Raw genomic sequence first — 13709 nt, forward strand, 5'->3', positions numbered from 1 at the left:
AATCGTTGATAGTTAGACGGTCTAGAAAGACGGGGGAGAGGACATGAAAAAAGAAAAAAGCCTCTCACCCTGAGACTTTTTGATGAAAAATGTAAAATATGAACACAACTGATACAGCCAAAAAATTGGCAACAGAGAAAAATGTGTGTTCTCATAAAATATCTCAAACTAAGGTGTTAAAAGCAAAAATCAGTCCATTGACAATACATTCCCGCAACCACAACACACAGAGGCAGAGACAATCTTCCTGAGTCGAGGCCTGCTAGATTCACAAAACAAGTCCCAAGCCCGCCAGCACTACAAAATGAAAACTCATCTCAAAACAAGATGAAAATAATGAGGTGACAAATAAATTCTACTTACTTAGGGCCAAAATGTCTATAATCTTGAATTTAACATATTAGCGGTCCTCTCGACCCTATGTCTGAACAGTGTACCTTATAAAACCATCTTACAATTTCATTTACAAACAGAAACTCCTTAAGAGTAAACCAGTTAATATATTCTACTTAATTTTTAAATGTTATTTAAATTTTAAGCTTCACTTAATCTTTAAACCTTATTATAAATTACATCATTTGAGAAATATAACTTAGGAAGCCACAAGATGTGTGTGTGTGTGTGTGTGTGTATTGATATATCTGTATTCATTGAAGATACACTTAAAATGAGATACCTGTAGACGTGCACACCAGTATCTTGTGATTTTGCTGTCTCTATAACTTTCTATCTTCCACTAATCCAGCACTCAGGAGGCACAGACCAGTGGACATCTATAAATTTGAGGCTAGCCTAATCTACAAAGCAAATTCTAGGACAGCCAGGGGCTAATATGTAGAGAAACTGTGTCAAAGAAAAGGAGGAAGAGGAGAACAACAAAAACAAAGTGTGTGTGTGTGTATACATACATACATGTGTGTGTGTGCTCATGTGAGTGTGTATATACATATGTGTGTGTTAACACATACATACATACATGTGTGTATGTGTGTATGCATGTGAGTGTGCGCATACATATGTGTGTGCGTGTATGTGTGTGTGCATGTGTGTGAGTGTGTTATACATACATATATGTGTGTATGTGTGTGTGCACATGTGAGTGTGTGTATACATACATGTGAGTGTGCGTGCGTGTTTGTATACATACATACATGTGTGTGCACATGTGAGTGTGTGTGTATACATACATATGTGTGAGTGTGCATGCGTGTGTGTGTGTGTGTGTGTGTGTGTGTGTGTGTGTGTGTGTGTGTGAAAGAGAAAGAGAGCCCTGGCCGTCTAGGAGAGCTTTACACCTTCATATTATGTTTGCTCCTGGAATGAAAGTGGTCGTGCAGTGTTCCTTTCGTGTGTGTGTGTGTGTGTGTGTGTGTCTGTCTGTCTGTCTGTCTGTCTGTCTGTCTGTGTGTGTGTGCTGTGACTTAGCCTGTCCGTCACCACCTTTACTTGCTACAACCAGATATCATGAGATTGGTTTCAAATGTCTTGGTGAATTGTGATTATAAGCTAGCCTCGGACGCTGTCCTGAATATCTGATTTAAGCCCTGCAGGCCCTTGCAGGATTTGCTCACAGACCCAAGTTGGAGCATTTGTGAGTCGCAGTTGAAACCTGTGTGTCATTCACAGTCTGGAGGTTGCCCACCCAGCAGTTTATTTCATGTAGTAAATATGCAAATGTGTTTGGCCTTTCACTAGAGATTTCACAGGAGAAGTTGCTAAGTACTTTTTAGCTTTTATTGAATTTCTGTTTTGTGTGTTCATGGACATGTGTGCTTTGGTGTGCTTTGGAGGTCAGAGGATAACTTACAGGCATCAATTCTCTCTTTTCACTCTGTGGGTCACGGGAATCGAACCCAGATCATTAAGCTTGCATACTTATAAATCTTAGTTTTTAATTCATTCTCTCTCTCTCTCTCTCTCTCTCTCTCTCTCTCTCTCTCTCTCTCTCTCTCTCTAATTGGGGAGCCCTATGAGGCAGGGTCTCTTTATTATGTAGCTCTGGCTGTCCTGGGAGTTCACTATGTAAAGGAAGCAGACCTCAAACTCAAAGAAACTCACCTTCCTCTCCCTCCTATGTTTGTGGTGTTGTTGTTGTTGTTGTTGTTGTTGAGACAGAGTCTCTCTACATAGAGCAGGCTGAGCTTGAGGCCTTGGAACACACAGAGCTCTGCCTGTCTCTATCTCCTAAGTGCTGGAATTAAAGAATGAGCCACCACACCCAACGCAGTCCTCGTGTATTTTTAGGGCTTTATATATAAGCTTTCCCAGCTCCTGTAGGCTAGTGTCAGAGATAAACATAGTGTGCAGGATCTCAGTTCCTACCGCAGTGTAAGTCAAACCTGAGCTCTGACACCCGCTCCCCTATATGGGTGGCAACATGTGGAAACCATGGAAATCTGCCCTACTACTGGGAAAGTCAAAAGGGAATCTATGTTTAGAGCCAGGCTTCATGTAACTACAGAAAAACTACCAAGGTGGTACCTGAGGAATTAGCAATGTTGAGCTGGGTCAGGCACAAAAATTCTACTTTTCTCCTATGAGGATTGGGTTGCAATCTGTCAATCATGTAAACAGCATCCATGGCCCAGAATGGGGCTGGAGGTTGAACCAGGAACCCGCTCTACATGATATATGGACAGCTAGATAGACCTGAAAGTCAAGGCTAGGGATAAGAACTCACTCCACAAGATAGCAGAAAAGCACTCTTAGGCCTGGAACTCTATGCAGCCAAGGAAGACCTTGAACACCTGCTCCTCCTGCCTCCGTGACCTGAGTGCTGGTATTCCAGGTGTGAGCCAGCACAGAACATTTTATACAAGGAAAGGAGCACAGGGCTCTGTACATGTTAAGAGAGCACTCTACAAAATGAGATACATCCTCAGCTTCAGGAAAGTTTTTCTGGATCCATTAGTATTCCTAGAGCCTCTCCCTTGATTCTTCCAGACTGGTAAGCCTGCTTGTGTGCATGGAGTTCTGTCTTCCACAGGCCTTTAAGCTCCTTTACTTTGTCTTATCTGTGTGAGCATTGTAATGAATTATTATAGTCCTTGATTACTTTGTAATTTCAATTACTTTGTATTTGCTCTGTGTCCTGGTTCACATTTTATCCATGTGATAAACACCAACCAAGGCTAATTTGGGAGGAAAGGTTTTTTTCACTTAAACATACCAATTGTAGTCCATCATTAGGGGAAGTCAAAGAAGAAACCCAAGACAGGAGTCAGGTAGGTGCTGTGGAGAAACACTTCTTATGAGCTTGCTCTCCCTAGATGGCTCAGCTTGCTTTCTTATACTACAGAGGAACCAACAATGTAATGGGCCGGTACAAGGGCCACCTGCCCCTGGGTGGCACCGCCCACAGTAGTCTGGGCATCCCACATCAATCATTAATCAAGAAAATACCCCCAAAGACTTCTCCATATACCAGTTTGATGGTGGCATCCCTCAATTAACATTTTTCTCTTCCTAGATGATTAGTTTGTATTAAGCTTACAAAAAACTAACCAGTGCAAATGACTCCTTGATACAGACTCATCACTATTCAACCATGACACAGACACATCACACTATTCAACCATAACCTTTCCTTTTCTTGTTTATCCCCAAGATCTCATGTTAGTGTCATAATATAAAATATAGTGTAACCTTAAATGCTCCCACCTTTAAAAGTTAAGTCTCTTTACACTCTTTATTCTTTACAGGAGTCAGCAGCAGTCATGAAACCTGCGTGGGTCTGCACTAGGTCCTTTGCATACCTGCTATGGTTGTTTAGCTGGGGATATTTGTGGGACTCCTAACAGTGGGACTAGGGGTGTCTCTAACTCTTTTGGCTGCTCTTGGGACCATTTCCTCCTACTACTGGGTTGCCTCGTCCATCCTTTTTTTTTTTTTTTTTTTTTTTGGTTCTTTTTTTCGGAGCTGGGGACCGAACCCAGGGCCTTGCGCTTCCTAGGCAAGCGCTCTACCACTGAGCTAAATCCCCAACCCCAATGCCTCGTCCATCCTTAATAATAAGAATTTGTACCTAGTCTTAGTGCATCTTGTTAGGCGGTGTTTGGTTGATATCACTGGGAGGCCTGTTCTTTTCTGATGGAGCAGTGGGTCTGAGGAGAGGGGAGCTGGGGAGGACTGGGAGGAGTGAAGGGAGGCTGTGGTTAATGAAGCCCATTCCAGCATGGCTCTGTCAGGTCTTTCCCTTCTCTCCCATTCTATCTGCCTTGCTAAAAACCATTAGATTACATTGCTAAAGCTACCAATATCTGATTGCTTATTTGGCCTCTTTCTCCTCCTGTAGCTGACTACCAAGGTCCAGCTATCAATCAATGTATTCAGGTCCATCAATCAAAAGTCCCCTTTGACTCAGCTAACACATCCAATTAAAATTAAACACCTCATGCTAACACGCACCTTATACCTTATACCCTTATACCCTTGTACCTTATACCCTTGTACCATTATAAACTGCCAATTTCCAATGTGACTGTCTCTTCTCTATCCAGAGGCATTCCTTTGTTCCATTCCCCTCTGGGACAAATATCCCTCCCCCACCGCGTTCCCTTCCCCTTCTCCATCTCCTGTCCTTGTGTCTTATTCCCTGCCCTCTGTCCCTCTGAGGCAAACAAATTGCTTTTGTGCTGGGAGCTTGGCCTTGGGGGGTCCTGAGCTGATACTTTTCCTTTCAATCATATGAGAGAAGAATAAAATAAAATACAAGTTTGGTCTTTTTCAAATACTCAACATAAGAAGCCAGGAGCGGTGGGCATATCTTTAAGACACCCAACACTCAGGAGGCAGAAGGAGGTGGATCTCTGAGTTCCAGGACAGCAAGGACTGTGCAGGGGAAGCCTGTCAAAGAAACAAAGAAAAGAATCACTATCTCCCGGCAGCGATGGTACACACCTTTAGTCCCAGAAATTGGGAGTCAGAGACTGGTGGATCTTTGAGGCCAGCCTGGTCTACAGAGTGAGTTGTCTAGGATAGCCAAGGCTATACAGAGAAACCCTGTCTCAAATATATAAATATTTTTTTCTGGGCTCCAAAAGGCCTAGGCAGCTCCACTTTTTCAGCTCTGCCATCCATAGCACACACAACTTGTGGAATAGATCTGGCCTGAGCCTACCAACCTGCCACAGTCCTGTCCCCTCCAGTTGTTGGGGTCCACTACAACTAAGGCTGTACCTTCACCAATGGCCTTTCTTCAGGGACTCTGACTCTGCCATGCAGTGTAAGGCTGGCTTACTCTCCAAGACCCCTTCCATTCTGTAGATTTCAGTCCCACAAACCATTACCACATGGGAAACTCTTACATGTTAACAAGTTCAGCTGCCAGTTTGAGATGCAGTGTCCCAGATTTCACCTCACTGATGCTGGTGTCCTTAGTCACAGCTGAGTTTTGAGCTCCAGCTAGTCAACAATTGTCAGTGGTGCTGGTCTCCTGTTAATCAGTGCGGGTCTTCAGTCCCAGCTGACCAGAAATCACAGATCCTCTATTCAAACTATAAAACGAACAGCCCCCATAATCTTTGCTTTCCTCTGAAATTTCACAAGCAACCTCCACCATCTGCACCTCTCTCAACATTCCTATCTCCCAAACTCGCATAACAACTCAGTAAGCTCAGAGAATCAATGCTTTTTCAAGCCCAAAGATCCGAAATCTTTCCACTATCCTCCCCCAAACCAACAAGGGTAGGTTGATCATAGCAACACTCACAATCTTAGTATCAATTTCTGTTTAAGTTTAGTTTCCTGTTGCTGTGGTAGACACAATGACCCAAAGCCACTTGGGTGGAAGTTTCTTCACCTTACATATCTGATTTGTTTTGTTTTGTTTTTCAAAGCAGAGTTTCTATATGTAGCCCTGGCTATTCTCTCTGTAGACCAGGCTGGCCTTGAACTCAGAGATCTGGCTGTCTCTGCCTCCTGAGTGCACCGACACCACCCATTTTAATCATTGCTCATCCCTGAGGGGAGTCAGGGCAGGAACTGAGAGAGAGAGAAAGAAAGAAAGAAAGAGAGAGAGAGAGAGAGAGAGAGAGAGAGAGAGAGAGAGAGAGAGGAAGGGGAGGGGAAGGGAAGGGAAAGGAAGGGAAAGAAAAGAAAAGAAAAGAAAAGAAAAGAAAAGAAAAGAAAAGAAAAGAAGAGAAAAGAAAAGAAAAGAAAAAGAACTTGGAGTCAGAAACTGAAGAAAGAGACCACAAAGAAATGCTGCATGCTGGCTTGCTCGGTTTCTTATCCCATCCAGAATCACCAGCCCAGAGGCGGCACCACCTGCAGTGACCTGGGCTCTCCAATATCAGTCATTAGTCAAGAAAATGTCCCCAAAGACAGGCCTACAGGCCAATCTGATGAGGACAATTCCTCAATTAAGACTTCCTTTTCATAGAAGTTACATAGTTTACGTCACACTGACAAGCATTAACCAGCATACAGTGCAGCTTGATGACTTGTTCTTTGTCTATTTTTATGTTATACTGTATTCTCACCATACGGCCTGAGACCATCTGTGCATTGCAAAAGTACTGATAAGACCAGGTATTCCCAAAAATGTATAGAGAGAAAATGGAATACCACTAAGAATACTAAGAGATGGGCTAGGGGATATTCGGTGGATATGAGATACCATGCATAAACCTGAGACCTGAGTTTGCATCCCTGGCATCTACATAAAAACTGGGGATGGTCCTGTGCACCTGTACCCAAGCAATGGTAGAAGGAAAGCAGGAGGATTGGTGTGGTTTGCTGGCTTAGTCTAAAAGCAGCAAGCTCCAGATTCAGTGAGAGAACTGTGACTCAAGAGGATAAGGAAGAGTGATAGAGCAGGACAGCCGAAGTCCTCCTCTGGCTTTTGAATGTGCTCACCGCTGTGTGTAGCCACCCACACATCTGCGTGTGCATGCGAGACACACACACACACACACACACACACACACACACACACACGCACGCATTAATTAAAACGGGAAATGACAAGACAGCCAGGAAATGCTGAACTCATGTAAAATCTATACCTCGGGGCTGTCTTCCAAGCCTGAGAACCTGATTTTGATTCCTGGAACCTACGTGGTTTAAAAGGAGAGAGTCAATCCCCCTTCCCTATGTTATCTTCTGACCTCCATACAAGAGCTTTATTGTGTGCAAGCCCCCAACAAATACATGTAAAATTAAAAATTTATACATCGCATCATATTCAACAATAAACTACAAATTGATCAGAAATCTTAATGTAAAAAAAATAATAAAACTATGGCATGCAGTGTGTCCAAGTGATTGTCAGGTTAAGGAAGAAAATATGTGACCGCAAGGTGGCAGTAGCATCCAGGCATAATTTGGGCAGCATCTAAAGTTGAACAAGTGGGCAAATCTTTTGCAACCTTAGACTAAGCAGGCTCCCTCCATCTTGGTAACCGTGGTGCCTAAGTGGGTAGAACGGAGCTCCCAGCAGAGAAAGCGACCAGGGAGGTGGCTTGCATGACAGTCTAAAAGATGCTACTTGGCAATTTATCCAGGAGTTTCTGGGTCAGATCTGAAAGCATTAAGTAATGCTCTTCACAGCCACAGGCTTCACAGCCACAGGGTTGTGCTATCCATGGCTAGCAGATCTGGGGCACAGTCCCAGGAAATATAAAAAGCATGATGAAAAGATGTTTGCTTGAGCTTTGAAGCAATCACTACTGTCAAAAATCATCCTATCAACATCGAGGTACAAATATATCTGTGACTTCCAGCCCTCAGTATTTTGGGTTTATAGGAAAGAAGGTATCACGGAATCATGAAGTTTAGTGACAGGGAAACTATCATGAAGCTTCCAAACCTGCTACACCATTTTACTACCAGTAACAAAATTTCCTTACTTTTTCACTATTCTATTTCTTAGTTTCACTTTGTATTGCATGGGGGTGGGCCCACACATGTGACAGTCAGAGAAATTCTGCTGGAGTTGGTTGTTCCCTGACATGTGAGCTCCAGGGATCACACTCAGGTTATCATCCACGACAGCCAGTGTCTTTACCCATTGAGCCATCTTGCCAGCCCTTCTTATCTATTTACCTGTCTGTCTGTCTATTATTTTTATGTAGCTTTCCTATTTGCTGTGGATAACAGCTATCATCAGATCATCAGTGAGGTAAAATGATACTTCATCTTTACTTTGCAGGGAATCTACCCCTTGCACATGCTAAATACATACAAAACAGTGCAGCCCTTTGCTAGGATTTGGATCGATGTTTCCTGTTTAGTAACTTGACCATCTTTTATTGTACTTGCTGTTCATTTGTATCCTTGGTGAAACCCAACACCTTTTATATATTTGAGTGGGACTGCTACTCTTGAATTCAGAAGCTTTATATGAGGGGATGTGTGTATTTTAGGCTGGCCTCAAACTTTTTAACTTTTAAAAGTTGGTATACAAAGCCAGCAAGATGGAATTCGCTACATAGATCTGCCTGACTCTTCCTCACAAGTATTGATGTTAAACGCATGTGACATCATACTTGGCCCACTTTTACCTTAATTTTAATTCAGTGGATTACAGTATTTTACCACTATTTTCTTTTGTGTGATCATTGGTGGTAAAGGTAATGTCAATTGATTCTAACCGGCTTTCTGTATCAGGTTTCTTTGGTTCTACTGTTGTTATAATAGTTGGTTTTCTCCTCTCTGAATAGCACCAGGGGTGACCTCTAAAAAGAAGACTGCTTGCTAAGACCTTCAAATAAAACTAAATACCCATCCAACCACATATGTAAATCACAACTTAGAAACACGAGCAGATCTATAGTGAGTTCCTGCACAGATGGACAGTGCCACACTGGGAAACCTTATCTCAAAACAAACAACAAAAAGAAACAAAAAAACCACAAAACAAAAACAGGCAAGAAGACTCCTCCCAAAGACCACATTCTTCAATTACTGACTCCAAAAATAATAGAATGATTGAGAATGCTGAACAAATAACTTTAAAAATCTAGACTTCTTTTTCTCATGTGTCTCTGTGTGTGTGCATATGTATTCATGGAGGCTAGAGGACTGTGTGGAATCCACCTTCCACCATGTGAATTCTGGAGGGTGAACTCAGGTCCCCAGGCTTATCAACACTTGCTGAGCTATCTTACTGGTCCTGAAAAATCCAGATTTTAAAATGATCAGGAGCCTCAAAGAGGATTAAAAATAGCTGATGAATTAATAAGGAAGTCAGTTCAGGAACTGAACAAGAACATTAATAATGCAGAGGAAAAATTCAGCAAGGAAGCTGAGGGTAGCAGTGCACACCTTTAATCCCAACACTTGGGAGGCAAAGCCAGATAGATTTATAGAGTTCCAAGGCAGCCAGGGCTACATAGAGAAGCTGTCTTGAAAAACAAAAAGTCCGCAAGAAATTTGAGATTTTGAAGAAAAGAGAAATATTAGAAACAAAACCTCAGTAAATCAAATAACAACAAAATATAGTATACATATTACATATGTATGTATAACATAATATACATCTATTAAGACATGTTAGAAAACTTTTTGTGGACTACAGAGGTAGCTTAGCAGTTATGCAGTTCCCAATTATCACAAACAACACAGTCAAATGTGTTATATTTGGGGAAACTCGGAGGTCAGAACATTTGATGGTCAACGAATAAGGCATACCATGGGAAAACCACCTTCATGATAGCTCTCCCCTGCCAGGCATTTCCTTTTGTTTTTGAGACAGTGTCTTAGTTACTGTCCTATTGCTGTGAACAGACACCATGAGCAAGGCAATTCTTATTGTTTTAAAGAGGCATTTGCTGGAGGCTTGCTTAGGTTTAGAGGGCCAGCCTATGATCCTTATGGTGGGGAGCAGGCAGACTTAATGCTGGGGCAGTAACTAAGAGCTTTACATCCTGATCTGGAGGCATCAAGGAGGGAAAGAGATAGTGGGTCTGACATGTGCTTTTGAAACATCAAACACACCTCCAAATCCTTCCCAAACAGTTCCACTAACTGGGGACCAAGCATTCAAACATGAGCCTTTCTCATTCAAATCCCCGCAGGCACCTCAGTGAGCCTGCCTCAATCTTACCACGTCAAGGGTGACCTTGAACTCTATGTCCTCCTACGTCCACCTCCTGGGTGATGGAATGACAAGATGCACCACCAAACCCAGTTTTATTTCTATTTTGAGATGGGGTTTCATGGCACCTAGCATGACCTCAAATTCAATATGCAGCCAATACTGGCCTTGGATCACTGATCATTCTGGCCTCGATACCCGAAGTGTTGAGATTGTATCAGTGTGCCACCATTTTCATGCTACTTGTATTTTTAAGACTTATTCATCATTTTCAGTGTTTTACCGACCTGTGTGTCTGTGCACCCTTGAATGTATGGTGGACTCAGAAGTCAGAAAGGACATCAGGTGACATGCACTGGAATTACAGACATGACTGTGGGCCGCCATGTGGGCCCTGGGAACCAAATACGGTCTTCTGCAAGAGCAGCAAGTGCTCGTAACTGTTAAGCCATCATTTTAGCCCCTCCCCTTGATATTTTTAAGATGGGATATTGAAAAGAAAAGAGAGAGAAAGAGAGAGTGGGGAGGGAGAAAGGGAGGGAAGGAGGGAGGAAGGGAGGAAAGGAGGCAGGCAGGCAAGGCAAGATCTTGTTAGAACTCAAGTCGTTAACTTAAAATCCTGCTTCCACCTCTCAAATTGTAGGATTATAAAACAGGGGTCACTGCACTCAGATCTGTTCTAACTAGAACTTCAGGGTAATCTAAAGGTGTGTGTGTGTGTGTGTTATATGAAGTCACACACAATTTGTTAGAGCTAATGCAACAAAGTAACAGACCAGGTAGTGCAAACATGGCTATTTATTTCTTAGAATCTGGAGGCCTCAGGGAGCTTCCTCTGGGGCCTTAGTACAGACACTTGTGGTGGCTAGCGTCTGTAATTGCAGAAGGATGTCTGATGGTCCGTGGTCATCTCTGTGTTCCTCCTGCTTCATCTTAACCTCTTGGGGACATTAGCCAGTTTTAATGGATTCATTGCAACTTCATTTTATTATTTTTGCTTTATACATATTTTGCCTGCACATGTGTATGCTGAGTGATCACTGAGGTCAGAAGAGGTCAAATTCCCGTCACCTAGTTATGGATGGCTGAAAGCCGCCATGTGAGTGCTGGAAACTGAAGCCTGGTCTTCTGCAAGAGCAGCAGGTGCTCGTAACTGAGTCATCCCTACAGTCCCTCATTTGAATTTTTAAAATGTAATATTATTAGGGGGGTGCATGCCACAGCATTCATGTGGAGGTCAGAGGGCAGCTTTTAGGAGCCAATTCTCTCCTTACGCTGTGGGATCCAGGGATGGAAAACGGATAGTGAGGATTGAATGGAGAATGCTTCTGTCTGCTGAGTCATCTCAACAGCCCTCCTTTCAATTCTTTAAACATTTTTCTATTACTGTGGTATCTGTGGGAGAGTGGGCACACACATGGAAACCAGAGGGCAACGTTGAGGCATTAGGTCTTCTACCTTGTTGAGGCAGAGTCTTCCTCTCTGCCATGCTGCACAGACTAGACTAGCTGGCCCGCAAGCTTCCAGGTGATTCTGCTGCCTCTGCCTCCTCTCTTGTAGAAATGCTGAGAATACAGACGCATGCCACTACATCTGTCTGTTTTACATGGATGTGGGTCAAATTCAAGTTGCCACACATTCAAGTGCTTTTACCCACTGAGCCGCTTTAATTTTTTGACATGGAGTATTTGTTGCTCAGTACAGCCATACAGCACTGCTCTAAGCTATGATCTAACTTCAACAGTTTCTCCCCAGTGTGAGTACCATCATGTCTGCAAAGCAAATGGCCGCAACTGAGGACTTTCTTGTCTTGCTTCCATCAACTAGGTTTCTCTCTAGTGAATTCTTTCATGTCTGCGAAGTGAACGAGGGTGACTGTAGGCTTTTCCACACTGCTGACACTTATAGGGTTTCTCTTCCGTGTGGGTGTGACTTATTTCATGAATCCTGAAGGAACTGGGGCAGATGAAGGCTTTGCCACACTCCTTGCATTCATAGGGCTTCTCTCCAGTGTGGGTTCTTTCATGGATCTGAAATGAAGTGGAATGACTGAAGGCTTTTCCACACTGTTTACACTCATAGGGTTTTTCTCCAGTGTGGATTCGCATGTGAATTTTAAGGTGGGTGGAATAGTTAAAGGCCTTTCCACACTCCTTGCATGTGTAGGATTTTTTGGCATTATGAGTTCTCATGTGATTATTAAGACATGAAAGATATCCAAATGCTTTCCCACAGATCTTGCACTCACAGGTCTTCTCTTCGGCGTGCATTTTCAGATGCCCATTAAGGTTTGAAGAAATAGCAAAGGCTTTCCCACATTTGACACATACAAAAGGTTTTTCTCCCGTGTGAGTTCGTATATGCTGGATAAGGCGAGAGGATGTGAGGAAGGCTTTCCCACACTCCTTGCATGCGTAGGGCTTGTCTCCATTGTGCGATCTCACATGTATACTCAGACCTGAGTGCTGAGTGAAGGCTTTCCCACACTGATTACAGACATAGGGCTTCTCCCCTGTGTGAGTTCTCCCATGGATCTGAAATGAATTGGAATAATTGAAGGCCTTCCCGCACTCCTTACACTCATAGGGTTTCTCCCCAGTGTGGGTTCGCATGTGAATGTTTAGATACGCAGGGTATCGGTAGCCTTTCCCACACTCCTTACATCTGTGAGGTTTCTTTGCATTGAGAGTTTCTATAAGCACAGCAAGTCTTGAGTTTATAAAACTTCTCCCACACTCATTCAATTCATAAAGTTTGTCTCCACTGTGAGTTCTCTGATGTGTCTGAAGATGTGACTGATTCATAAAGGACTTCCCACAGTCACTGCATTCAAAACATTTCTCTTGTGTGGCCATTTTCTGATAAGCTTTACCTGGGATCGCACCGGTTTCTTCACTCTGATTGAACTCAGAAAGTTTCTCACCAGCACACTTTTTCCTCTGAAGCATTAGAAAGTCTTTCCTGCATTGACTACTATCATAATTATCCTGTGCAGGTCGAGTTTTCATAACCGTCCTAAGGGGCGAGAGTTCACTGAAGAAGTCTCCATATTGTGTCCCGTCACAGAGGCCCCTTCCTGTGTCACTTCCTGTCTGCTGATAAGAGGGATAAACACCATTTTACTGCAGCCAACTGGTAAGGTTTTAACCGTCCCATAACAAAACGCTGTAATTTTTATTATATACATGCAGTTCATACTCTGCTAATTACGCTCCAGTGGTGTGACTAAATGCTTACTCCAGATCACTCAGTCACCTGCTCTAATCCTTAAAAGATTCCTGTGCCACTCCAAGAAAAAGATGTGATGTGTGCGTTCTGCAGCGGTGAGCTACATTACACATTGTGTGCGTTCTGCAGCGGTGAGCTACATTACACATTGTGTGCGTTCTGCAGCGGTGAGCTACATTACACATTGTGTGCGTTCTGCAGCGGTGAGCTACATTACACATTGTGTGCGTTCTGCAGCGGTGAGCTACATTACACATTGTGTGCGTTCTGCAGCAGTGAGCTACATTACACATTGGGGGCACAATGTTTTCATCAGAAACATTTGGTCTTGTGTGTTATCTGCTACTCTCGATATCTCCTTTAAAGACATCCCTAGTTTTCTCTCCCAGAAGGCTTCGACCATGCCAAGTAAGTACTCTACAAAAGACACATCTTTAACCTT

General features: G+C 43.1%; 1 protein-coding gene across 48 annotated transcripts in view; it reads right to left on the bottom strand.

Annotated features, from left to right (window-relative positions):
* Positions 1-10819: 10819 nt before the first annotated feature.
* Zfp426 (zinc finger protein 426) overlaps positions 10820-13709 on the bottom strand; it is a 32065-nt gene continuing 29175 nt past the window's right edge. For 25 of the 48 annotated variants that reach the window (XM_087563829.1, XM_087563824.1, XM_087563813.1 and 22 more), the window contains 1 exon segment: positions 10820-13131. In XM_087563829.1, the coding sequence (XP_087419955.1) occupies positions 11875-13131 (1257 nt within the window). In that variant the 3' untranslated portion in view covers positions 10820-11874. 48 annotated transcript variants of the gene reach the window in all.

The sequence above is a fragment of the Rattus norvegicus genome, chromosome 8 (assembly GCF_021556685.1).
Source record: "Rattus norvegicus strain SHRSP/BbbUtx chromosome 8, alternate assembly SHRSP_T2T, whole genome shotgun sequence".
NCBI classification, from domain to species: Eukaryota; Metazoa; Chordata; class Mammalia; order Rodentia; family Muridae; genus Rattus; species Rattus norvegicus.